General features: G+C 56.2%; 1 protein-coding gene across 3 annotated transcripts in view; it reads left to right on the forward strand.

Moving 5' to 3' along the window:
• CACNA1H (calcium voltage-gated channel subunit alpha1 H) overlaps positions 1 to 24,771 on the forward strand; it is a 59,767-nt gene that overhangs the window by 18,043 nt on the left and 16,953 nt on the right. Inside the window, exons 3-9 of one of the 3 annotated variants that reach the window (XM_084763137.1) lie at positions 18,257 to 18,368; positions 18,454 to 18,587; positions 18,751 to 18,848; positions 20,809 to 20,968; positions 22,279 to 22,594; positions 22,753 to 22,845; positions 23,807 to 24,596. In XM_084763137.1, the coding sequence (XP_084619263.1) occupies positions 18,257 to 18,368; positions 18,454 to 18,587; positions 18,751 to 18,848; positions 20,809 to 20,968; positions 22,279 to 22,594; positions 22,753 to 22,845; positions 23,807 to 24,596 (1,703 nt within the window). Of the gene's footprint in view, positions 1 to 18,249; positions 18,369 to 18,453; positions 18,644 to 18,750; positions 18,849 to 20,808; positions 20,969 to 22,278; positions 22,595 to 22,752; positions 22,846 to 23,806; positions 24,597 to 24,771 lie in introns of those variants that run through there. The other 2 variants (XM_084763136.1, XM_084763138.1) reach the window with 2 other exon arrangements.

Here is a 24,771-nt window from a genome sequence, read left to right on the forward strand (position 1 = left end):
GAGGAGCAGGGCCAGGGCTGGCAGGGGCCCAGTCACAGGGCAGGAACGTCTCATCTCAGCCCAGGCCTCAAGCCCTGGGGCTTCCTCCTCTGGAAGCCAGGAGCTGGGCGGAAGGAGGGGGGGGTGTGGGTTTGGGATTGGCAGGAAGCCACAGAATAGTCTGTCTGCTGTGGATGTGAGGGGCTTGGGATAGTCCTGCCCAGTCTCTCCCTGGGGGAGCCTTTGTCTGTCTCCCTCTCTAGTCTGTCCCTGTCCCTAGGGTGAGCTGTCCATGTTCACATAGGGCTGTGTCCATGCAGGTATGTGTGGACACACACGTCCTTGGCTACCATCATACTGGGAAATTTAGTACTTGTAGCAGGCGTGTTTTCCTGCTCCTTTGAAATACACCCTGCCCGATGGCTGGGATTGGCTTTGGGCTGTTTTAATTCCTAATTTAGACTGTTTATGTGCTGGGCTGGAGTTTCTGCCTGCCTCTCAGTGCCTCCTTCTTAGCCACCCTCCCATTCCAGCTGTCTGGGGGGTTGCAGGGTGTCAAAGAACTACCTAGGTAGAGACTGGCCCCTAGCCCCTACCCCTGCCAGCCCTAACTATCTTCACCAGCTCTGCAGGGGTGCCCAGGGTAGTGAGCACTGTCCTCTTCCAGACCTTCTTTCTGAGGGCAGCCCCCTCCCAGCATGCTCTATGGCTCTTTGGGAAGGGGGTCAGAGGTCATGCTGTGTCCAGGCTGTCCTGCCAACCTGGCATCCTGGGTGGAGCCCACAGGACAGGGAGCAGAATCTGGCAGCAGTCCTGGGTGCATCCAGCTGTCACATAGGGAGACAGAAACGGAACACAGCAGCAGGGAACCCCTCATGGCCACCACTTTTGGCTCCTTTATGGGCTGTAAGGACCGCCTGACGATTGATGGTGGCTGCTTGGTTTTAATTAAGAAATACAATCTGCAAGGACTGGTCTGATGAGGCCCTGGGCTGCCTTCCTGGTTGCCATGTCAACAGAGTGAGGGGCTATCACCCCCACCTCTCTCTGCCCAGCTACCCAGGCTTGTGGGAGGCTACAGGGAGAGGGTAGGGGCCCTTATAAGCAGGACCCACACAACTTGATCCTCTAAGGCAGCAGGGCTTGGACCTCTCCTTCTGTGTACGCATGTGTGTCTATGGCCACAACTTGTCTAGAGGACATACAGGAGAGCCGAGAGGGATCTTGCCTGGGGACCGTAGCACTGCCTGGTGGCCCAGGAACCAAGACTCAGGTGTCCCTGACCCTGAGGAGATAGAGGCACAGACTGAGGGGCTCGTCCTGTGTCTGGCTCAGCCTCTACTGCCAAAATTCCCACAGACCCGAGCAGAGTCTTTCCCATCCTGCCTTCCTCCAGGTCTTCACCTGATCTAGCCCATCCCTGTAGTCAGGGCTGATAGTTCCTCTCTTGGTGGCATTCTGGAACCCTCTACTACCTACCCTATGGAGTATCCTTCCCCGTGTCTGTTTTTCCTTGCACAACTCAGATTCTCTCCCCTGGAAGGGTTCTTGGCCTCTATGAGGTGGGACTGGAGTAACTGGGAGAGGAGGGGGCGCCCCAGGGTCCAAGGCCAGGGGCATTTGATGGAGCAAGGTGCTGGTGAGCACCACAGCCTACCTGCTGGCTGCAGGCTCCTGGCCATAGAACCGGTGGGTTACAGAGGCCTCTCCACGGACCTTTTTAACCACTCAGCAGTGACATGGGAGCTTCTGGAACTAAAATCTGAATCTTGTGGGGAAGCAGGAAATTGGGTGTGCTCATGTTTCAGTCTCTACGAGGCTAACTCCTCATAGCCTGCAGGGACCCAGAGCCCAGGGAGCCTGTGACCTGACACCTAGCCAGTGCTTGCTTTCCCTGTCTTCCGTCCATTGAGCCCAGCTCCATAGCTGCTGGCCATCTTGGTCCACACCATCCGTTTTAAGCAGTTCTTACTCAAGGACAGGCAGAGTCTCCTGAATCTTCTCCACCTCATCCCTGTTTATTCGTCAAAATGTGGCTACCGTCCCCTTACTTCACCCTGGCCTTCATATCAGAGGAGGTGGGAAGGATGGCCCACACCTCTAGAAATTTCTCAGGCCGTTGTAGGTCCTGTGGTCAGGGAGCCAGTACCACTTCAAGGTGCCTAGGATGGGAAAGGCATCGTTGACATCTAATCATCCCCTCTCCCCGCCACTTGGTGCAGCTGCCTCAGGTCCTGCACCCCTCACACTTGCTGCTTGGCAGGTCCCCTGTCTCTGGGTACAGTTGCTGGAGATGTCACTGAGATCATGCCAGAGTAGACAGGGCTGTCTCAGTGGTAAGAGGGGCCACAGGCTAGCCCTGGGTTCTCCCTCGCCCATCTCGCCTAGTGGAGCCTAGAGCTGTGTGTAGGGCTAGGATAGCTATCTCATCTTGTGAGAGACCCCCACCCCCAGGCCATCCTCCCACTGGAGGGGTGGGGGCTCCTGCACTGGGGCTTGGCCTGCCTTTCTGCCGCATGGTGTCAGGATTATACCTGCAGTGTGTGTGTGCCGAGTCTGGAAGCATCAGCTCCTTGGTGTGTGTGGGGGGGATCCCCAAGATGTGGGAACAGCAGGTAACATCCCTCAATCCGGTGCTCCACACTGCGCTGGCTCCTCATGGGAGCCTGGGGGTTCCCTAATTAAGCAATTTATTGTTAAAGCAGCCGGCTTCCTTGGAACCTGCTTTCTACCACTGCCACAGGGACAGACAGGCGGGCATCCCACAGAGGTAGCGCTGGTGGACATACCCCACTTGGAATTCTTAGCTTGTGTAGCCCACCAGTAGCCCAGACTGATGCTCCCTGTCCCCTTGGGGTCATCTTAGAGCCCGAAGGATGTTTGTGAGACGTATCAACTTAGATCCTGGGGTTAAGCAGAGACCAGGGCCGTCAGTTCTGCCCTGGGGTGGTTTGTATAACATCCTAGGAACAGGAAGAGAGAGCCTGGGTGCTAAGTTAAGTGGTTGGTGTCTGGAGGAGGCGGAGGCCCCTGCCTAGAGCAGCATGGAGCCCCCTAGAGATGTTGGGCTGTTGAGCTGGTATAGCTACGGGGCCGCTATTCTGAATCTGTGGCTGGATGGGGTGCAGGGGCTCATAGGAACCCTGGCCAGGTGGGAAGTGGGGGATCTCTTCTGATACTGAGTGGGGTCTTCAGAAGGCCAGCCAGGCAGCTAGAGGAAATGAGAGCTCTGATACAGTGGGGGCACTCAGGTCTGAGCCTGTGTTTTCTGACGAGACTGAGCCTGCTCTCTAGCCCTATGGCTATCCTACTCAGATGTCTCAGGATCCACCCAGCCTATGCAGCTGCAGGAGGGCCTGTGAGCAGCTGGAGTGAGGTCCTGGTGGTCTATCCTAATGGTGTCTAAAAACTTGGACGCTTAAGGACTGGAGAGATGGCGCACTAACGGAGAGCATGTACCGCCCTTACAGAGGACCCAAGTTTCATGCCCATATCTGGTGCTCACAACCATGTGTAATTCCAGATCCGGTGCATAGACCTACACACAGGCACAGACACATGCTCGTACCATTTAAAAATAAATCTTAAACTGGGAAATTGAAAACTCCTGACCGGCCAGTTTGTTTCTAAACACCATTAAAAATAACACCTTGTGTGTGTTTAACACATTCTTTCATGAAAAATGGCTGGTTTTTTTCCCCAAACACAGAGATTCAGTGGGAGCAGGAACGTGTTGATCTTTGGGGGGGTCTCAGCCACCTGGCTTGATGGAGAATTGTGCCGTGTACAGGAGCAAGGCATGGGAGGAAGGATTTATGCTGTCACGCCGCAGAGAATTCTCTGGTCTTTTTGTAGACTGAGCTCCCCCATCCTCACCCACCCCCATCGCCCAGGATATGGGCCATGTCTCTGCTTCTGTGTGTTGGGCTGGCTGCCTCACCTTGGGTTTCTGAGGCCATGGAAAAGGCTGGGTACAGTTCCCTTCCACCCTTTGTTAAGTGCTGGACCCTGAGGTGCACATTGCTAACTGTGAGGTGCTGAAGAACCATGAGTAACACACTCCCACAGCCAAGTGTAAATTGAGCTTATCCTCCAATTTGCGGGTGTGTGTGTGTGTGTGTGGGTGTGTCCCTGGCTCCCAGGGAGGGGGATAGCACCAGGATTCCCCAGCTGTGGGCAGTCAGAGCCATAGGGCCGGCCAGCCTTGATGGGTTGGAAGCTGGTACGGAGCCAGCCTTAGAGGAAGAAGGGATGAGCTTTTATCAGTTCCCTTGGGAAGGCGAGGCTCTGCATAAAACCGCCCTGACCCACCTCTCCCTCCAAGGATAGCCAGCACCACCCAAAGCAACATGGCACAGCACCTCCTAGAACACGCGGAGGCAGTGCGGCTTGCCGCACTGGGAGGGGAGAGATGCCCCATTGTTAGTTTAAAAAAAAAATGACTCAGACGATTCGCAGAGCTTCCTTTTCCTGCCGGTTTCCAAGAATCCTGCTTCAACATAATGGATCGAGTTATTAGGGGATCGATTGAGACACGGGTGGTTGGACGGGAGCCAGACCCGGCAAATTGGTATGGCACTGGCCAGGAGACTCCCTGGGGTCCTGGTCTGCGGTCGGCAGGCTGCTGGTGGGCAGGCAGGCAGCCAGTGAGAGATACCTAGTTCCTGGTGGCCACAGGGGAATCGCAGTTCTGTCAGGGTGGCCAGTTCCTGCACTGGGGGCCTGCTGCTGTGGAGAGAGACGTGGGGATGGAGGGGAAGGAGGTGGTGGGGGTTGGGTTGGTGGAGAGAGGGAGAGGGTGTACTCGTACGTGCAAACACTTCCAAATAATGCCCCTTGTGGGTGGTGCTTTAAAGTGTGATCCATTTAAACCAAGGCCTATAGTCCCACGTGATGTAAGTCCCAACTGTGTGTACGGACTCCTCTGTGTGCCCCCCTCCCACTATTGGAGGAAGCAAGAATGCTCTGAGGAGGCCCAGTAGGCTCCCTCCCCCCCCCCCCACATCTGTTTATGGGTTTGTGCTGTGAAGCCCCTGTGTGGGGTGACAGCTTGGGCCCACAGAGCTCCCCACTGATGCCATCATAGGGCCGTGGCAGGTAGTGATGTCCCTGAGTGGCCTCAAGGCCCCTCCTCTCACCACTAACTCTCTGAGCCTCGTCCCACATCCGCTTGCTTATCGTGACTTTGTCCTTCACTGTCCCCTGCACCTAGCTTGATGAAGGCCAGCCTCTGTCAGCTCACTCTCAGGTCCGTGGACCTGCCGCACATCCCTGACGGGCAGTAGGGATTCTGTGATGGATTTTGCTGCTCAGTGGCAGGGAAGACGTCCTGAAATGGGCTTTTGAGGCCAAGCTTACCAAAGCAGAACTAGAAATGGGTGTTACCGAATGTAGTGGCTGACACCAGACTCAAGTCCACCGCGAGACTTCCCCACTTTCCCCCACTAGGACCCCCCCTCCCCCGCCCACCCCGGGTTCTAACCGCTCTATAGCCCAGGGATGCAAGGTGGGATCAGTCTCTCTGGTGCCAGTAGGTAGGCTGGGCTTAGCTTACTCGGCTGCCTCTCCAGCCATGAGGGCGAGCCAGTGTAAGGAAGGCTTCATGCACAGTGCTTCCCACTTCTCTGTAAATTGGCTGGCATAATGGCTCAGCTGGGTTCTGGGCTTAAAGAATTCCGTCCCATTAAACACTGATACCATGCGGTTTGAAATATTTGTGCTGGAGCTGCCCTGACTGTTCTTCAAGCGAGCCGTGTGGCGCTCTAATTAGTGCCTGGCAGGGTCGCCTCCCCTGACTTGGGGTGCACACACGTGCTATAGCGGTGATGTTTCTGTACTGTCCCACTCTGCCCATGGGTTGGACTGTCCCTTAGTCAGGCAAGTTGGTCTGGGCCTAGAAGGACAAGTGTCCCTGCAGGGCCTGGCAGGCCCGTATACTGTGAGCACAAGGGTTGTATATGACTTCATTTTCTGGGGCTGTGGACAAAGAGTGACTGATGGGGGTCACTGATGGCTGCTTAGCTAGGCCCAATTATCAGCGACCTGGCCGGTGATGTCCCCTGAGAATCAGTATTTCCAACCGGACATGTTATATCTACGGGGACTTTCACATAAATGTTGCAATGGAAGTTGTTACTTCAGGACCCCAGAAGCTGCAAGTCCAAAGATTGTTGTGGATGGGGTCTACTTCCTGTGTCCTTACACCATCACGTGATCTGTGCCCTGCTTTCTTCCCATGAGGACCTGCTGCATTGAACAAACACCCTGTCTTGTGTCCGCACGTCTCAAGTTCTTGGACCTGGAGCTAGCCCATATTGTACCTGATAGGGACTGGCCTTCCCAGGGTAACTGACCCTTAGCAGGAGGTGGCCACCTGTCATGGACTGAACGCTTGCTTTCCCTTGAATTCAGCTGTTGAAACATCCCAGTCGTGTGGTAAAACTAGACGCAGAGGCCTTTGTGGGTTACGTCACCTGATCTGTGGTGATCAGATGTGCTTGGGAGGGTAAGGGTCCCCAGAGTCAACCTGTGTACAAGATCTCTGATGTTTATGGACACGGGAAGTCAGCTGCCTGTGCCTTAAAACCTTCCTTGCCTCACCCTGATCTCAGTTTCCAGACTCCAGACTAAAAGACACGTTGTTACATGAGAGCCTCCAGTCCCAGCAGGCCTCCACATTTCCTGTTCGCTTTGTGTCAGACTGGGGCCAGGTATGCCTGCAGGCTGGCATTCTCCATAGTGTGTTCTTCACCCTCCACTGGGTCACACCTTGATTTGTTTTTGCTTGTTTGTGTGTGTGTGTGTGTGTGTGTGTGTGTGTGTGTGTGTGTTTCCGAGACAGGGTTTCTCTGTGTAGCTTTGGTTGTCCTGGACTCACTTTGTAGACCAGGCTGGCCTCGAACTCACAGCGATCCACCAGCCTCTACCTCCCAAGCGCTGGGATTAAAAAGCATATGCCACCATGCTCGGCTTTGGTCACACCTTGAAACAGGCGCAAGGGCCATCCTGGTCCAACCAACCTGGCACCTGGGCAGTAGCTTCCCAGAGTGCTCTTGAACTTTAGGGCAGAGCCGCCGCCAGCTCTGTGGTGTCTAAATGTCGTTCGGATAGCAGGTAGCAGGATGCCTGGCCTCGGGGAGGAAGCAGCAACCTTGGGAAACCAAGGTCCAGCAAACTTCACTTTGAAATGAGACTTTCCAGGGGTCTGGGCCATCTTTCTTTAAAATGCCATCGCCATTAATAACATAGTTGCTGGTGGAGGGAAGACAAGGCCAAGGCCGAAGATGGTTGGTTCATCCACAGTCTGAGCGGCCGTTGGGATATAGGCCAGGTGCTGTGGAGACTGGGCCAGTGTGGACTTAAGAAAGCTGCCTGAAGCGTGGGGGTCTGCGGTGAGCGTCAGCATAGCTGAGGCCTGCTTAAGGCAGGACGTGCCCAAAGGACCAGAGAGGAGGTTTCTAGAGATGACAGAAATGGGAGGCATGACCCAGCTTCGATATCTCCATGTGTCCATTGAGAGAGGAGGAACCGTCAGACGGATCCAGGCAGTAACAGCTCAGGCAAGGCGTTACCTTTTCACAGGTGGGCTCCAGGAGTTGGGATTCCAGGGCTGTGTGTGGCCCTGCCAGGAGGCCTGGCAGGTCGGGCCTGGGCAACATCTAACAGCCTGTGTTGAGTGTCTTTAAGCAACCAACTAGGCTTAGGGCTCCTCAGGAGAGAAGGTGCCAACCTCACTACCAGTCTCTGGGGCTTGAAGGTTCTAGATGATGTCCACTGGGGTGTAGGTAAGCCTCCAGCTAGGCCTTGGGTTCCACATCATGGTCTGGCTGTAGCCTCAGTACAGAGTTCCCAGTACGCTAGCAGCTCAAGAGGCCCCTGTTTCATCGCACACTGAGATCTGGGATCTTGTATGTAGGTGCCTACAAAGGGTGAGTGGCCAGGGCGGCCTAGGCCCAGGAGGCTTTTGAGCCTGGCAGGCTGGCAGGACCTGTGAACACGGCAACTGCTCTCCACCCTGATGTAAAGTCCAATTACTAACGTGTGGTCCACTGTTCTCCCCAGTGCTTTTAGGGTTGCAGGGAAGTGGATGATAGGGGTAGGATGGGCTTGGGGCCCAGGAAGAGGCAAAGCAGTATTTCTCTAAGGGTGTGGGAGCCCAAAACTGGAGAGGGGTTTGCTCCGGGCTGGGAGGGCAGACTCGTGGTAGGTATTGGTATGAGGTCTCCCTTTTAAATAAATACCCGGTTGCCAGGCAACGCTGGTGGGAATAGCCAGGCTTTGCATAGATGGATTGGGGCGTAGGGAGAGGACCCGGTTGGATCACAGCCTGCTGCAGGGCTCCTGGTTTCCCATGGATGCCAGCCGTCATGCCACAAGGTGCCCTACCTGTATGTCTGGGAACCCAGCACCCATGTCGTCACAGATTTGTGTCTGCAAAAGTCCACACACATACCTCAGGCCACAAGGGTAAGCTGGGTTTTCATATTAAGGTGGGCGTGATGGTGTCCCTAGCAGTATTATAGAGAAGACCGAGCGGGGACTCAGCCACCTGGCCCGGGGAGGTGAGGCCTACCCAGGGAGGCTCCTGCCCCTAGCCAGCAGAGTGGGGGGGCGAGGGGGTGTCAGGCAACTGCCCTCAAGGAACACTTAGCCTCTCTGTCTCTTGAGGAACAGATAAAAGTCTTTTTGACCCTCAGAGAGATAGAGTACAGCCTGTGTGTAAGCCTATGGTGGGGACATGAGAAGAGGCGTGGCTTAGGAGCCTTTGCTGGCAGGAATGGCTCCTCTCAGTATAACTTTCTTCATCCTCTGCGGAGCTGGGTAAGGCAGCAGGGGTACAGGATTGGAGCAGAGTCCCGGACAGGGCAACCTGGGCGGACAGGGACAAAGATGCATACCGAAGAGACATCCCGTGACCCTTTCCTCGAGCCTCTTCTCAGCCTCCAGGCCCAGACACCATAGGATTCCACAGCTACAACAGTCAGTTCTGGGTCCCAAAGAAGGGCCCCGCTCTGTACCCTCCGAGACCAGCCCCTGTCCTTAACTGCCTAGCCACGGAGAACAGAAACCACCTGGGGGCCCCATCCAGATGGGCTCGTCACAGTTCTCCTACAGAAAGGAGCCAGACTCTGGGGGTGGGGGTGGGGTGGGGGAGGGGAAGAGGACCAGGCCATGTTCCCATGGAAGGAGTGTCCAATCCCCTGGGGTCACTAATTTGAGCTGCAGGCAGCTGTGCAGCGAGGCCCAGGCAGTTATTTCTGGCCCAGAGAATTCCAGCAGAGCGGTCCCTGAAAGCCCATCCCTGTGGGCCAGCAGCCTTCTTTCCCAGGAATCACCTGGCTCTGTTTCTTTTGTCTACTTTCCATCCTTCCCTTCCAGGACCATTGGAGTGGGGTGTGCAGGATGCTTTTGGGGGCCCCAGATGGGCAGAGGTCAAGCTAGGCGCTCTCACCTCCTCCTAGGATAAAACTGGTAGCCCTGAGGGTTAGTTGGGGGGGGGGGGAGGCGGGCGGACGCAGGACTGTCAAAAGAGCAGCTGGGGGGAGGGGCAGTCACTATGACTGGTGCTCATGAGGATCAACCAGAAGAGTCTGAAAATATGGGCAACAGGCTTGGCCTGGCTCCCCTTCCAAGCAGCAGCCCCCGTGGTGTTTGTCGGGGTTGCACGCTCCCGCAAAGTTGGCTGGCAGGGTCTGGGTGAGCTTTCTCGCCTACACAGCCTGCCTTCCTGCAGGCACAGGGACTAGAGGGGTGGGATCAGGCACTTTTCCACTCAATTATCCCTTGAAAAGATCCCGAATCAAGCTCTTTATTAAGAGCTAAGCAGAGACATTAGCGCACTTTCTAATTAGCATGGCTTTAAAAACTGCACAATTAGAGCCATTGGCATGTGCTCAGCCAGGCTCCACAATGTCAGTCTCTGAGAGTAGGGGGACTTGGCCTGGGAAGACCTGAGAGTCCTGCCCTTCCTTGAATACCTCATGGGGTGTGTTTACATGTGCAGTACAAGCGCCCCTGTTATGTGTGTTTAAGACATGTGCAGTACAGTAGGACAGATAGTAGTATACATGTGGGCATATGGGTACATGGTTGGTACCCAAGCTGGGCTCTGAGCACCTTCACTGTTCCAGCTTGCCCCTGTGGCTGACCAGACACACGCTTTAGCTAGGGCCAGAGCAATGAGCTGGGGGTGGAGCTGCAGCGCGTTGCCCAGGCCTTAGGGAGCCTCAGCTCACCATGGTTGTTAATAATCAGAGTGCTTCACAGATCACAGGGGGGAGGATGAGGATGAAATAGAATGTTCTGGCTCCCCATTTGAGGGGCTATAGTGGGGAGTGGCTCCCACACCCTGGCTTCAGGACGAAACATTCTCCCACAGACAGCCTGCCCCCCCCCCTTCCCCTGGGTGACCCCGAGCCGAGCAGGCAGCCGGAGAACAAACAGCTCCATGTTTGGTCCGCTGCCCTCACTCCCCACCCCCACCCCCAGCCCCAGCTCGGCCCAGCCTGCCGTGAGTCACGCAGGCCTAGGCCCAGGCTCCCAGGCCATGTTCCCTGGGCCAGGCCATGGGGGTGGGGACAAAGGAAAAAGGGTCTAGTAGAGTGTGAACCTGAGAGCAGGTTCCATAAGGCATGGGGGAGGGGGAGACTTAGGCAGGTCAGTGATAAGAGAACAGGGCCAACATCCCACACCTCGCCCCCCACCCCCCACCAAGACCCTGAGCCCTGGATCAACTACTCCACCTATCTCCCTGTCACCTATCTCTAGGGCAAACTCTGAGCCTCCTGGAGCTAGTGTTACTTTGGGTAACTGTCACAGGCTGATGGCCAGCATTACTGAGTCCTGAGCATCTGTCGAGAGCCCACTTGCCTCAACTCTGGATGCCTTCTTGGCCTCCAGTGCTGAGGGAGGAGGGAGGGTTGAGAGACCCAGACCCTAGCTAGCTGCTGCGCTCAGCCCCCTCCCTTGGAGGAGGGGACTAGGTGGAGGTACAGTTGGTCCTGTGGTAGCTGGGACAGATCTGCACACACACTAAACAGTCCACTTCTGGAAAGCTCGGGGTCAGACCAGCTGGCCCAGGTACAGGATGTAATGAGGGGTGAGGATGTCCCTCAAGGAGGGACCAGGGAAGGGAAGCTGCCACCCATGCCAGTGTTTCTTGTGTGGGGTCACTATGACAACCCCAACAGGACCACCTTGTCCTGACCCCTTCTGTCATCCCTGTCTTTATTCCCAAATCCCAAACATTCTCCCCTCTTAAGACCGATAGCATAGTGCAGGGATGGGTGACTGAGCTGGGCCAGGGCTAATGGAAGCCTTTGGAAATGGAGCTGGGCTGGGGATCCCCTCCGCCTTTGCCCTAATTGGGTCTCCGGGTTCCTCCTCACCTTGTTATCAGCTTGTCGGCATGGCAACCGCCTCAGGGAAGAAAGAGAAACCTCCTTCAATCAGCACATCCTGCCGAGTGAGTACTCCGCCCCTAGACCTCACAGGAGACCAGGACAAATGCCCACAGAGACTCCCTGGGTACTGACTGACCTGTGAGGGGAGGGGGCGGGGCTTGGGATTTCTGCCACCTCTTCTTACCGAGGAAGGAAGGCATGCAGACCCAGAGGTCTGGGGATTGGCTTCAGTTGCCGTCCTCACACAGAGGTCATGCCTGGAGGATCTGACCACACCCAGACATCTGAAGGCCCCTTCTGCGGTTCAGGCTCCCCAAGGGAAAGAAATGGCAGGCCCCGCCTTGTCTGACTTGTGAGGTACCTAGATTATCAGGGCCAGCTTTGGAGTTCCTTCCACGGTCACATTTGACCTCAGTCACGGCGCACCTTCCAGGGAGAGCCAGCCCCTCTGTGCATCACCCTGTCACAGAGGAGCATGTAAGGGTGGCAGAACCCACTTAACCTATGTAGCTAGCGCCCTCTCATGTTCTACTTGGTGGCTGGCCGCTTGCCTGCCCTTCAGTGCATCTTCCCAGAACCTGCTGATTAGAGTGGACCCAGACAGGGCCCTGTGCATCAGTAGAGGCTCCATCCATAATAACTTGCAGAGTTCCTGGGAGGACCACCCCACAGGCTAGAGAGATCGTCGTAGGGAGTGGCAGGGGCCTGGATCCCTGGGACACCCAGGGCATTGAGGCCACACCGGGCCCCGGTTCAGATTATGTGTCCAGGGCACTGGGAAGCCGTGGCAGGGTGCTGAGCCGATGCTTTGTTTTGAAGGCAGCTCGGATTGAGGGGTGGTGTCATGGCAGGAAGACAGATCTGGGGCTCTTGGAGGGATGTTTCTGGGTTGCAGTGGACTGTGAGAGATGGCACTGTGGGTGCCCAGTTATTTGGGGCTGAAAGTGGGACGTAAGGTTTTGAGGAGTGGGTGGTGGTAGAGGCCAGTCCCTGGGGTGAAGGGCGCAGCCCAAGGAGGATGAGGAAAAGGTGCATGAATGCTTCAGTCCCCAGAATTGGAGACTCCATCAGAGTAAGGAGGCATAGCACAGTATGCATGGACAGTTGTCCTGAAGTGTGCCATCCTCTGGTGGATGACTTCTTATCTCTCTTTGGAGACTCCTAAGATCTTTGGACACCTTGCTTAAGACATGCCCACTGCCACAGAGTAGTCACTACCTAGTTAATGGCCTTCACCTGGCCAGGGGACCTATATGGCCACACCCATCCCATGTGAACCAAACACTTGGGCTGTACCTGGTCTCAGGCCGTGCTGGCTGCAAAGTGGGTGCTGGCAGGGACTGGTGGAAAACTGGCTTTCACACAGCAGTCGTGGCCCTGGCCCTCCCATACTGGCTCCCTCTCCTCCTGATACATCATCTCTGCCCAGGGGACCTGTCCCAGACCCTTCAGGGCTCACAGAGTTCTAGGAACAGAAGATCTGCCCGAGGCATAGATAATGAGGGGCCATGGAGGCCAATAAACATGGAGCCTGGAGCCCCTCACTTCTCCCAGGTATGGGAGGAGTCGGCCAGGTTGACTGGGCTGGCAGCCCAGAGCAGATGTGCCTCAGTACCCTTTTCATCTCTTTGTCTTGACAGCTCATGACCTGGCCCCTGGAGAGGCCCAGGTGAGGTCTCCTTGCCACCTGCCAACTGGAGGTTGCTGTAGCCTTCCATTTCAGGAGCCCGGCACTCCTTGTTCAAGTCCCAACATTTCCACAAGTGGAGGCAGTACCTAGGTGTGACTAGATGTGACTGTGGTCGGGCGAAGGGAGCTAAAACTGAGTGACTATTTCTGCCATCCCCCTGTCTCCCACCTTGTACCTTCCCCTTGTGCTCATGGGTGAAGGGTGGCCCCACTCTACATGCATGTAGGGGGACAGTTTTGCTTGTGACATTTTCCACAGACATGGCTGTGAGCCAGCCACAACTTGCCGTTACCCCTTCTCTGCCTGCCCCATATCGTAGTGTCCTAATTCACACAACAGCAGCATTAAAACAAACAGAAAACCAACAGTGCCATGGGCTACATACTGTGTGCATGGTGAACCATGTTCCCTTAACAGAAGTTCTGTCATTTTGGCTTCTTTTCAATACAGGAAGCCTTGGTGCTCGGGGCAGAAGCCCTTGGGCCTCTTTTAGCACTGTGGTTGTGTAGACTGCAGGGAGAGTTGCCCATCCTGATCCCATTGGCATAGAGAGAAGGGTCAGGAAGGTAGAGGCTCGGGAAGGCCACGGTGGTGGTGGGGGAGTTGGGATGTTTCTTGGGTAGCCACCTACTGTCCACTGAGTGCCGGGCATCGCAGCTTACCTGCCCAGGAGGATTACTTCATGTGGGACTTAAAGCCGGTATTCTGCCAGCAGGCAGAGGAAGACAGCTTCCACGAAGTGTATGAGGACTTGTTGGCAGACTCACCTCCTCAGGGGGCTGGGCTGGGCTGACCTATTGAGGACAGTCCTTCACCATGAATAAACATGTTCCCTTCTTCTCGAACAAATTGGAAACGTAAGGTTGAGTGCTCCTGAGAGCAGAGCGGCAGGAGGGGCAGCAGTGGGGGTGCTGTGTGGGCTTCACACTGCAGAGTGAGAGGGAGGGAAGTCCCAGGCCCCAAGGATAAGGAGGGCTCTATAAAACCGGGGTCCCTGCAGAGGGAAGCCCAGACCCCCCCCCCCGCCAAGGCAGGAAGCCTAGAGACTTGAGTGTGGCTCTGACCTCTGACCTCTCTTCCTGTAGTGGCCCTCTAGCCTTCCACCCCTCCTGCCCAGCCTCTCGCACGCACACACGCATGCACGCAAGCCAAGCTGTTCTGCATCTGGCCCTAATGGAGCTTAGCTGGCTGTGCAGATTGCTCTGGGGGCTGGCAGGCGGGGCTGGAGAAGCTCAAAGCTAATCCTCTGATCTCATGCACCGCCTAGCAGGGAGCCCTGGCTGGAATCCTGAGCCCTTGTCTTGTTTGAGGGCCACTCTGGCCAGTGGAGGCCCGGAAGCAGCCATACCTGGAAACTCCTGACCCTCACCCCAGCTAGCATGGCCACACTACCTATTTGTATGGGAGTGTGGGACTCTGGGACCTTGGCTACCTCACTGGGTTAGGTACTGCGGACCTCACTGCTGCCACTGCTCTGCCCTTTCTGTGGTGGCACCCTTCCCTGGTCCCCGTTGTGCAGGTGATAGTCAAGAGACCCTGTCCAATGGCTGAGCGCATGTCAGGACTTACAGCCCTGCTGTTGCTGTACCAGAAGGTTCTGCATATATCCAAGTCTTGTGACAGATGGAGAAACTGAGACCCAAAGAGGGGCAATCATAGTAGAATCAGGGAAGATCCTGTCCCCCCGACCTCTAGTCCAGACATGAGTGACTAGGGTGGGGTGAGGGAGACTCTTAAGTCAGCAGACATGGGGGCTGTACCAAGCTGAGCGTTAGTGAAGACTGGTGTCTGAGGGTACAGGGTCACGCTGGGTCAATACCATCCTGTGTCATGCAGTTCCACCATGAGGAGCTGTGTCCCATCTGAGGAGCCAGCTGGGACTATCACCCATGGAGAGCCAGCAGTTTGTTAGATTAACTCTTAACCTGATGGGCCTCGGTGGCGTCATAGACGTGACAGTGGCCACTCAACCAGCAGGTTCCTGTAGCTTCCTCGCCTCTGCTAGGACAAGGGATCGTAACAAGTTTGCCACCTTTCTCAACGTGCTGCTGGGTGTTGTGCGTTGTCTTCCTGGTTCCCTTTGAGTGAAGAAGGGCAGATCCAAGATGTGTTTCCGGAACAACAGCCACTCTGCTTCAGTGAGGGACACATGCCCTACCCGCCCTGTCTCCCTGTTCTGTACCCGCCTCCCCAGCCCAGCCTGATGCTCACCCTGGGACAGACCCCAAGGTGGGACAGCTGCTTCAGCACCATGGACAGCGGCCACCACCAAGGCCTCTATCAGGTTTACATTAGACTGCATTTGGGTTTGTTTTTTTTTTTTGAGGGGGGGTACATTGGAGACCACCCGGCTGTGACCTGAGGACCCTTCTGTGGACTCTGTCATAGGCCCCATGTGGGTAGCCTGTGTTCCAAGACCCCCAAGGAAGGCTATGTTCATAGCAGACAGCCTGGCGATCCTAGAGAAGGCTTCTTTGCCTAGTGTCCTGAAAGTTCCATGGCAGGCCCCTCCCTTTGCTGGATGCCGTCCGGGATGCTGGCCCCACACTGCAGTGTAGATGAGAAGGCAGTTGAGCCCTTCCAAAGTGCACAGACTCAGACAGAGGTGGCCAGGCAGAGAGTGGGGGTGTGTGTGCTTGGAATCTGGCGTGGGGGCCAACAGGGTCGTTAGTAGGTACTATGTTTCACGGTCTCTAACCACGGGGACGCTGCCATCAGAGGCGTGTTTCCTGGGACCCCCTTGCTCAGCCTCTCTCTTGGCCTGCTTCTCATATCTTTGCTGCTTGGTAAGTCTCAGAAGCTAGGTAGGTTTTTGCTGTCTGAGTGAGACACCCCCCCCCCCACACACACACCCGCCTCCACCCCGGAGGGATCCGATTAGTCCACTTGGCTGGCTTCAGGCCCTGGACTGTAGCAGCACCACCTCCTGCCCACATACCCGTTTGGTTTCCTCTAACCCCCATGGAAATTGATTCTAATTTGTAGAAGTCAGTTCAAAGCCTGCAGGAATTTTAATTAAACCCAGAAAATCTATCTGTTGTAATTAAGCCTCTGGAAGTCACCAGGCTCCACGTGACGTGACCAGTTGGGGCCTCCTGTCCTTGGTTGCCCGCAACATGGCCAGGGGGGAGTGTGACACGTGAGGTGTGTCCTTGCTGTTGTAGGAAGCTGAAAGGTTCCCCGCTTAGGGAGGCACCGGGTGTGGGCCTGGAATAGATCAACTCTGGGCTCTGGGCCTCATCTCCCCCCCTGCAAATTTCCCCTGCTCCAAAGACGCCCATGCTTGTCTCCTGTCCAGAAGCATCACTCACTCCCTCACTCACTCAGGGAGGCCACTCCGGCCTTGGTATTGGTCTTGGCAGTAGCTGTGTGGGGCCTGGGATTGCATAGTAGGTTGACCGAAGGTTCTAGAGACAATCCAGCTTCAGGAGAGTATAGCACATCTCAGTCTTTCTAGGAGGATCTGTGAGTTGGTGAGTGTGGGCTGAGCCTGAGAGAAACCAAATGCTGGGCAAAGAAGTTGAGAAGCAGTCTTCAGTCCTGGGCAGGCTTCTCAGCTGAGATTCTGGTGTCTGGTGGGGGGTGGGGGGTAGCCAGGGTGAGCTAGAAAGCCTGTTTCCACCGATGGCCTTTTCCAGGAATGGGGCAGGCAGAGCTCAGAGTGGCCCCAGGAGCAGGGTCTAGTACTTTCAAGAGAGTGACACCCAACCTCTCCACTGGTAGGCAGGCTTGGAAGGGCATGACACCTGATAGGCTCAGAATCCAGTGAGGCCTGGAGGCCATGTATGTTAATCTGGTCTGATTGTATGCCCTACTGGTGACCTTCCATGGCCAGTGTAATGGGGTGAGGGGGGGCGCCTGTCCCTCACAGCTTTGTGCTTCCTCCCCAAGCCTTCTCTCCCTAGCCCAGAGGAGTGCCTCCTCAGCTTGGAAATTAAAATCTGCAGCTCAGCTACATGAGGATGCCCACCCCGAACCACAGGAAGGCCGGCCTAAGTTACCCACCGCCCCTCACCTTTTGTCTACCCAGGTGGAGAATAGCACAGAGTGGTGTGAGTGAGCTTGACAAAGCTGGGGTGTGCAGAAGCCACTTGGAGCCACAGGCTCGTGGCCAGATGTGGACAAGCATTGGGGGGGGGGGGCGGTGAGAACGCCACAGTCTTATGGCCCAGGAGCACTGTGTTGCTGTCAGAGGCAGGCCAGTGCTGCGCTAGCAGGAGGCTGATTTCTGTTTTCCGCAGCCCCATTATGGCAGAGGCGCTTGTTACTGCTGAACCCATTAAGTGTAATTATGACGCTCTCAGCAGGAGCATGTAATTACATTGGTGGCTTGGCACCACAGAGCACACCGCCTGTGTGGGCTAGGGGGCCCAGCTCTGTAAGTACAAGAGGGGGTCAGGGTCAGGACTACAAGAAGGGCATTCAGAAAATGGCCTGGCCCGTCTTCGTCCCTTGCTCCCAGGTAGCCCCATGGGTAGTGGGTAGTACAGCCCGGCCCTTCATAAGGATGTCTCCCACCTTATTCTGTTCCTGTACCTCTGACAGGTTGCTTTGGCTGGTACTGGACCTGTGCGTTGTGGCCACAGACCCCCACCAATGTGCCAGCCTGTGTCCCCATACTGAACTGATAGTGTTATTGTTTAGGAGTGGACACATGCTGGATGGAGCTCTGCGCTCCTGTCCTCGTGGGCACCCATGCAGACTTAGAGGCGCATGACCTGCTGAAGGTCACCTTCAGGAACTTCCGTGCCTCCCTACCGTATGTTCTTAAGCGCCTGTGTCCTCCCAGCTGTCCTCGGGCCTTTCTCCCAGTATAGTTTGACCCTGACTCAGGCTGCCAGGCTCCAGTGTGTTTAATGTCCTACTCTAGGCCCTCAGGTGTGACACCACTGGCCCACTGCACTATTTCCAGGGCTGGCTCAGTATGAAGCAGGGTCAGGGGGCAGTGACTACTTGGAACTAGCTACTTGGAGCGCTAGCTAGCCATAGGGGCCAGCATGGTGCCATGGCGCCACCTGGTGGTCATGTTCTGGTGTTGTTATCTATACTGTGGACTTGGGGCTGAGCCCTGCCCCAGGCTTGGGGAAGAGCCACTCAGCTCACTGCGTACTGGTGAGAGGGAGCACCAGGGAGGAGGTAGAGTGGGGTTGTCTGCTACGCTTGGCCCTTAACGCACAGCCCGCAGGTGGTTCGAGCACATCAGCATGCTGGTCATCATGCTGAATTGCGTGACGCTCGGCATGTTCCGGCCCTGCGAGGATGTTGAGTGCCGCTCAGAACGGTGCAGCATCTTGGAGGTAGGTGTCAAGGGCTGTGAGGAGAACCAGGAGGGTACCAGGTATACCCTGGTCCCTCATGCTTGACCCCCCTCCTCCCCTCCAGGCCTTTGATGACTTCATCTTTGCCTTCTTCGCTGTGGAGATGGTAATCAAGATGGTGGCTTTGGGGCTGTTTGGGCAGAAATGCTACCTGGGTGACACCTGGAACAGGCTGGACTTCTTCATTGTCATGGCGGGGTATGCTTGAGAATCCTAGGAACCAACCTCAGGCCTGAGACCTGAGAGGGCTTCGGGTAGGATGCACATGTTGATGGCCCCTGAGGGGCGGTGGGTGACAGTGATAGGAGACATGGGCCTCTGAGCTCTACCCTCCCTGAGCATCCCTGCTCCCCCTCCCCAGCATGATGGAGTACTCCCTGGACGGACACAATGTGAGCCTCTCTGCCATCCGCACGGTGCGTGTGCTGCGGCCCCTCCGCGCCATCAACCGGGTCCCGAGTAAGTGTCACTCCTGCCCTGAATGTCCTGCTGGCCCTGCTGTTTTTACCTGCGTAGCAGCAGGCTTGGCCCTGGTAGGGTAGCCCCAGGTGGGATGTGATGGAGACTCCCAGTGCCTAGTGCTCTGAGCCTTGGACTCCTCGTTTGCATAGCATCTGGGGCGAGAGTCTGGGCTGAAAAGGTTTCCCGGCTACGTCATGGTCAGTGGGCCTGACACAGGTGGAGGCACACACATGTAAGAGCCTGGGCTTTGGGGGGTACTCTGCACCCCACTGCCCGTTCCTCCCATACAAGGGAGCTGAGCTTGGGGGCTCTGGGACAAGGCGGGACCCATTGCGTGCTCCCACTACACAGAGAGAAGACTTGCAGGAAGTCATGTGGCTGCTCTTGGGGAGTGGCCTGTTCAGATGCCAGTCATCTGTCTGTGTCTCCGGATAGTTTCAGTGTTTTCTCAGTAGCTGAATTCAGATGTCCAGTCTTGAGTGTGGAGTGTGCAACACCCATGGAACCGTGAAAAGTATGTATGCACATTTGTGAACAGATGTGGTTCCTAGGTCCACTTAGGCACACACACACACACACATACACACACACACACACACACACACACACACACACACACACACACCTTTTCAGCTGCCTCAACACTCAGCCTTCCAGCTACCTGCCTGGCCATAACTTCTGGGATCAGATAAGATTCAAATGCTGGGTGACATTGGGCAAGTTACCAAACCTCTCTGAGCTTTAGGTTCCCTTTGTAATACTGGAGGACAGCAGAGGGTGTGAGTTGAGGGGACGAATGTGTGGTTCTGATTGAGGGCTCTGCCTAGCACCCTGTGTGCTCAGTCTACCCAGCAACCCCCGTACCTGGTCGACCTGTGTGCAGGAGCAGAGATGAAACCCAGGTCTGCTCCCGTCCAAAGTATTTGCTGTTTAGGTTAAATGTCCAGGTGATTTGAATTTTTTAATGATATGGAGAGGTTTATTACATGAGCATGGGGGGAGAGAGAGAAGTGGGGCGCCTGAGAGAGAAACAGAAACAGAGGAAGAAAGAAGAAAAAGGTGAGAGAGCAAGAGAGACAGGGACATGATTTGAATTCTTTCCAGATAGGACCATGTGTTCCTCACAACAACCCTGTCTGGGGCTGCAGCCTGACTCCCTCAGGGCTGTCAGGCTGATTACCGTGGGTCTGCTCTGACCCCTAGATCATGTGACGTAGGGGTTGTGTGAGCTTATGACCCAGTTGGTTGTTGTTGGCCGTATGAGACATTTCCCCTCCAACTGGAAACGTTGTTAGTGCCTCTATCAGCTTGGACTCCCCTGTGACCTGAAAGTCCCCATTCCATGGCTGCCCCCCTTGAGAGTCCTCAAAGCTCTGGTTCCACTTCTGTCCTGTTGTGTGGCCCAGTGCTCTGCCGACAGCCTTGGCTGGCCCTGTGCAGATGGTGATGTGTGTTCTTTTAATGTCCTGAAGGGGCAGACCCAGGATGAGGCCAGGGACCCTTGGGCCTCTGTTGATCCACTTCCTAGATTTGTTCAAGTTCATGTACCACCCAGGAAAAAGGACTTCAAAGTTGCTTTGCGAGGTTGTACCCGTCCATGCCTTACCTGTAACAGGGCCCCCATGTAGATCCGCTCTTGCATTGAAAATAGAGAAAGCCCTTCCTGCAACAGAACCCCAGAGCCCAGGGTGCCAGGGTCCCCACAGAAGCTGCCTGGACCTTCTGACTGGTCCACCAAGGCCCTGGAGATGCTACGTGAGGAGGTGGAGCAGGGACAGGTTTGCCCTGGCTGTCTGGGGCTGCAGCCTGACTCATCAGGCCTTCCCTGTCCCTGGCCTCTGCACACAGATGGCCTTGATGAGGATTTGTGAGCGGTTGGGCGGGGCTTGAGGGGAGGCAGCCCCAGGACCCGCTGCCAGGCCTTAGCTGTATTGAGCACCAGCCCTGCCTTCCCCAGGCATGCGGATCCTGGTCACTCTGCTGCTGGACACACTGCCCATGCTTGGAAATGTCCTTCTGCTCTGCTTCTTCGTCTTCTTCATCTTCGGCATTGTTGGGGTCCAGCTGTGGGCTGGCCTTCTGCGGAACCGCTGCTTCCTGGACAGCACCTTCGTCAGGTGTGCAGGCCCCGCCCCTGGTGTAAGGCTCTACCCACCTAGCCAGCCACAACCCCAAGATGTTCCCTCTTGACCCTGCCCCTTCAGGCTTCACCCTCAGGGTGATGGCTCTTCCCGTCTGCAGGCCCCACCCCCAAAAGGGATCTTCCCTCCAAGACTGTTCTTCCGCCCCCACCTAGTATGAACCCCCACCCCCAACTCCCAGCCAAGGTGTTCTGTCCTCGAATTGCCCATGCAGTGAGCCTGGGTCCTAGTTTGTGGTGAGGCCCTAGGGTGCCCAGCTCTACTTGGGATAGGCCAAAGGTGCAAGTACAGTCCCCAGAGACAGGATCGAGTTGGAGGTGAAGATGTAGGCTTGGTAGTTCAGGGGCGGGCTTTAGGGGAGCCTGGGTGGAGGCAACTTCCTCTCAAGCCATTATGCTCTGTAAGTGAACGTCAGGGTTTGATACCAGGTGTCGTTAGCCCCAGAGGCATGCCTGAGAGAGGCAGCTGCCCTCACCTGCCTGCCAGTTCCTGACACGGTGTCCCTTGACACCCGCCTGACTCGAATGCTTCCTCGGTGTAGGCACCCCTGTGCCAACATGGCATTTGCTTCATGGGGATGAGGGTGTGGCCCAAGCCCCTTCATCCTGGGCCCCACTCTACAGCATCAGAAGACAGGTGACCCAAGGCTGACCTGCCAGGGTGTCGCTGGAAAGTGGCTGTGGTACTGAGGCACTCTGCTCTCCGCTAGTCCCCGCTTGTGAACTGTCTGCCCCCTCCATCTCCGCTCAGATATCTGTGCACTAAGCCTCTAGGATGGATACCCACAGGCCACAGCGTCTCCTACTCTCTTGGTCTCAGAGCTTCTGAGATGCTCATGGAGGAGACTACATGGGGATTGCGAGAGAGGAAGATGATGGGTCTGTGAGGGGTTTTCAAGGAGCCTAGAGTTGTTGGAGACACCTGCCTGGCCGTGTTGCCAGGCTCCGCTCAGGAAGAGTCACTTTTGGGTAGGATGTTGTGGGCACCGTGGGAAGGGAGTGATGATGTAGGTCCAGAGGCCTTGAGGTGCTTCAGGCATGGCCCATCGGTCACTGCAGCAGTGTTGATGCAGTGAGCTGGGTACCACCACATTGTCTACTCAGTGCCTTTTCCCTCGTCATCTCAGAGACGTGTAGTGGGAGTCACTATTTTGATGGGCATGTGGGATTCAGGCTCAGCAGCCCCGAGTGAGACTGGATGAGTGAGTGGGGGGGTGCAGGGAGGGGGGCGGGGAGCGGAGTTTGACCCAGGAACCCCTAGCCATGCCTTGACCTCCTGCGACCCAGGAACAACAACCTGACCTTCCTGCGGCCATACTACCAGACGGAGGAGGGCGAGGAGAACCCCTTCATCTGCTCCTCACGCCGTGACAACGGCATGCAGAAGTGCTCACACATCCCCAGCCGCCGTGAGCTCCGTGTGCAGTGCACGCTTGGCTGGGAGGCCTATGGGCAGCCACAGGCGGAGGATGGGGTTGCTGGTCGCAATGCTTGTATCAACTGGAACCAGTACTACAACGTGTGCCGCTCAGGGGAATTCAACCCTCACAATGGCGCCATCAACTTTGACAACATCGGCTACGCTTGGATCGCCATCTTCCAGGTGTATATATAGGCTGGGGTAGCCTGGGGATTACCTGGGGGGCGGGAGTTGTGGGGTGGTGACCCCTGAGAAAGGCACCTGCGCTGGGGTGCGGCACGCACTGCTGTCCTTGGGAGCCGGGGAGCACCGGGCCCATGTTGAGCTGCCTGCTTCCTCAGGTCATCACGCTGGAGGGCTGGGTGGACATCATGTACTACGTCATGGACGCCCACTCGTTCTACAACTTCATCTACTTCATCCTCCTCATCATTGTGAGTGTGGGCAGTGGGCGTGGCTGGCCGGTTGGCTGGTGGGCATCCCGCGTTTGATGGGAGAAGAAGTCGCATCCTGCCCCGTCTCCCCTCACTATGCTTTTTCGGACCTCCCAGAGTCCCTGAGCTCTGCAGTACAGAGGCAGCTGTGGTGATGGGCTTTGGCGGGGTGGACAGGCAGGGGCCTCTTCTCTGCCCAGCTTGCAGATGAAGGAAGCAGGCAGGATGGGAGGAGAAGCCTGTACAGCTGCGAGGCCCAAGGCCCACAATCTTTAGAGTGATCAGTCCCAGCTTTCTATGTTGTTTCTGGCCCCTCTACCACAGCTACCCACAACAAACACGCGTGATCCCCTAGCCCAGACCCCTATACTGAACGTGGATTGCTGGCAGTTTCTCGCAGCATCCGTGACCCAACACTTCTTCGGCCCATGACTTTCCCTTAGCACTCACCCTACACACAGCCCCCTGAAGCATCCATGTCTCAGATTTAGCTTCCTCTTGTCCCTCGATGTCCCCATGGTCCTCAGTTAGGACATTGTCAGTTCATCAGACAGATGATTCTGGACCACTGGGTGTGCAGGAGCTGCCTGCAGGGACCCAGCAGGGAAGGGTCCCACACAGATGCGTTCTCATACAGCCCGCATGGTAGGTGCATAGAGGAAAGCCAAGAGTGGCCCATACTAGGGATAACTTGCCCTAGGGGCTGGCTGGGAACGCCCCCACATAAAGACAGTGTGACCACGGTGGAAACTATGTAGAGGACAAACCTAAGACCAGAAAGCCATGTTGGACCCCAACGGAGGTCCCTGTCCCATTATCACACAGTTTCAAGATAATTATTGTATGCCACTCCCTGGAGTATCAGTGCTTATGGCATTGTGGCTACGCCCCAGTCCCCAGAACGGGTCCTGGCTAGGCCGGATATGGAGCTGCTGGTGGTCTCACACACACCCTGCCACAGGTGGGCTCCTTCTTCATGATCAACCTGTGCCTGGTGGTGATAGCCACGCAGTTCTCAGAGACAAAGCAGAGGGAAAACCAGCTGATGCGCGAACAGCGGGCCCGCTATCTGTCCAACGACAGCACTCTGGCCAGCTTCTCGGAGCCCGGCAGCTGCTATGAGGAGCTCCTCAAGTATGTGGGCCACATCTTCCGCAAGGTTAAGCGCCGTAGCCTGCGCCTTTATGCGCGCTGGCAGAGCCGATGGCGTAAGAAGGTGGACCCCAGCAGCACCCTTCACGGCCAAGGCCCCGGGCGGCGACCACGGCGAGCGGGCAGGCGCACAGCTTCCGTGCACCATCTGGTCTACCACCACCACCATCACCATCACCACCATTACCACTTCAGCCACAGTGGCCCACGAAGGCCGAGCCCAGAGCCAGGTGCCGGCGACACCAGGTTGGTCCGGGCCTGTGTGCCACCCTCGCCACCATCCCCAGGCCATGGGCCACCAGACTCTGAGTCTGTGCACAGTATCTACCATGCTGACTGCCATGTGGAGGGGCCACAGGAAAGAGCCCGCTTGGCACACTCCATAGCCACGGCCGCCAGCCTGAAGCTGGCCTCAGGTTTGGGCACCATGAACTACCCCACCATCCTACCTTCAGGAACAGTCAACAGTAAAGGTGGCACCAGCCCACGACCCAAAGGGCTACGGGCTGCTGGCATCCCTGGGGCTGCGGCACACAGCCCCCTGAGCCTGGGAAGCCCCAGCCCCTATGAGAAGATCCAGCACGTGGTTGGGGAACAAGGTGAGGACCCAGCCCCACCATGTAGAGGAAAGTGGGGAGGGGCTACTCAGGCAAGGCAGATCGTTGGTCCTGCGTGATCTGGGCCCATTGCTTCTGCCTGACCCTAAGAGGAACTGTAATGTCATTTCAATGTACTTGCCATATCTCTGAAAGGCTTGGGGTCCCCAGACAGCCC

This window comes from Acomys minous (genome assembly GCF_964271855.1).
Source record: "Acomys minous genome assembly, chromosome: 16".
Lineage (NCBI taxonomy): Eukaryota > Metazoa > Chordata > Mammalia > Rodentia > Muridae > Acomys > Acomys minous.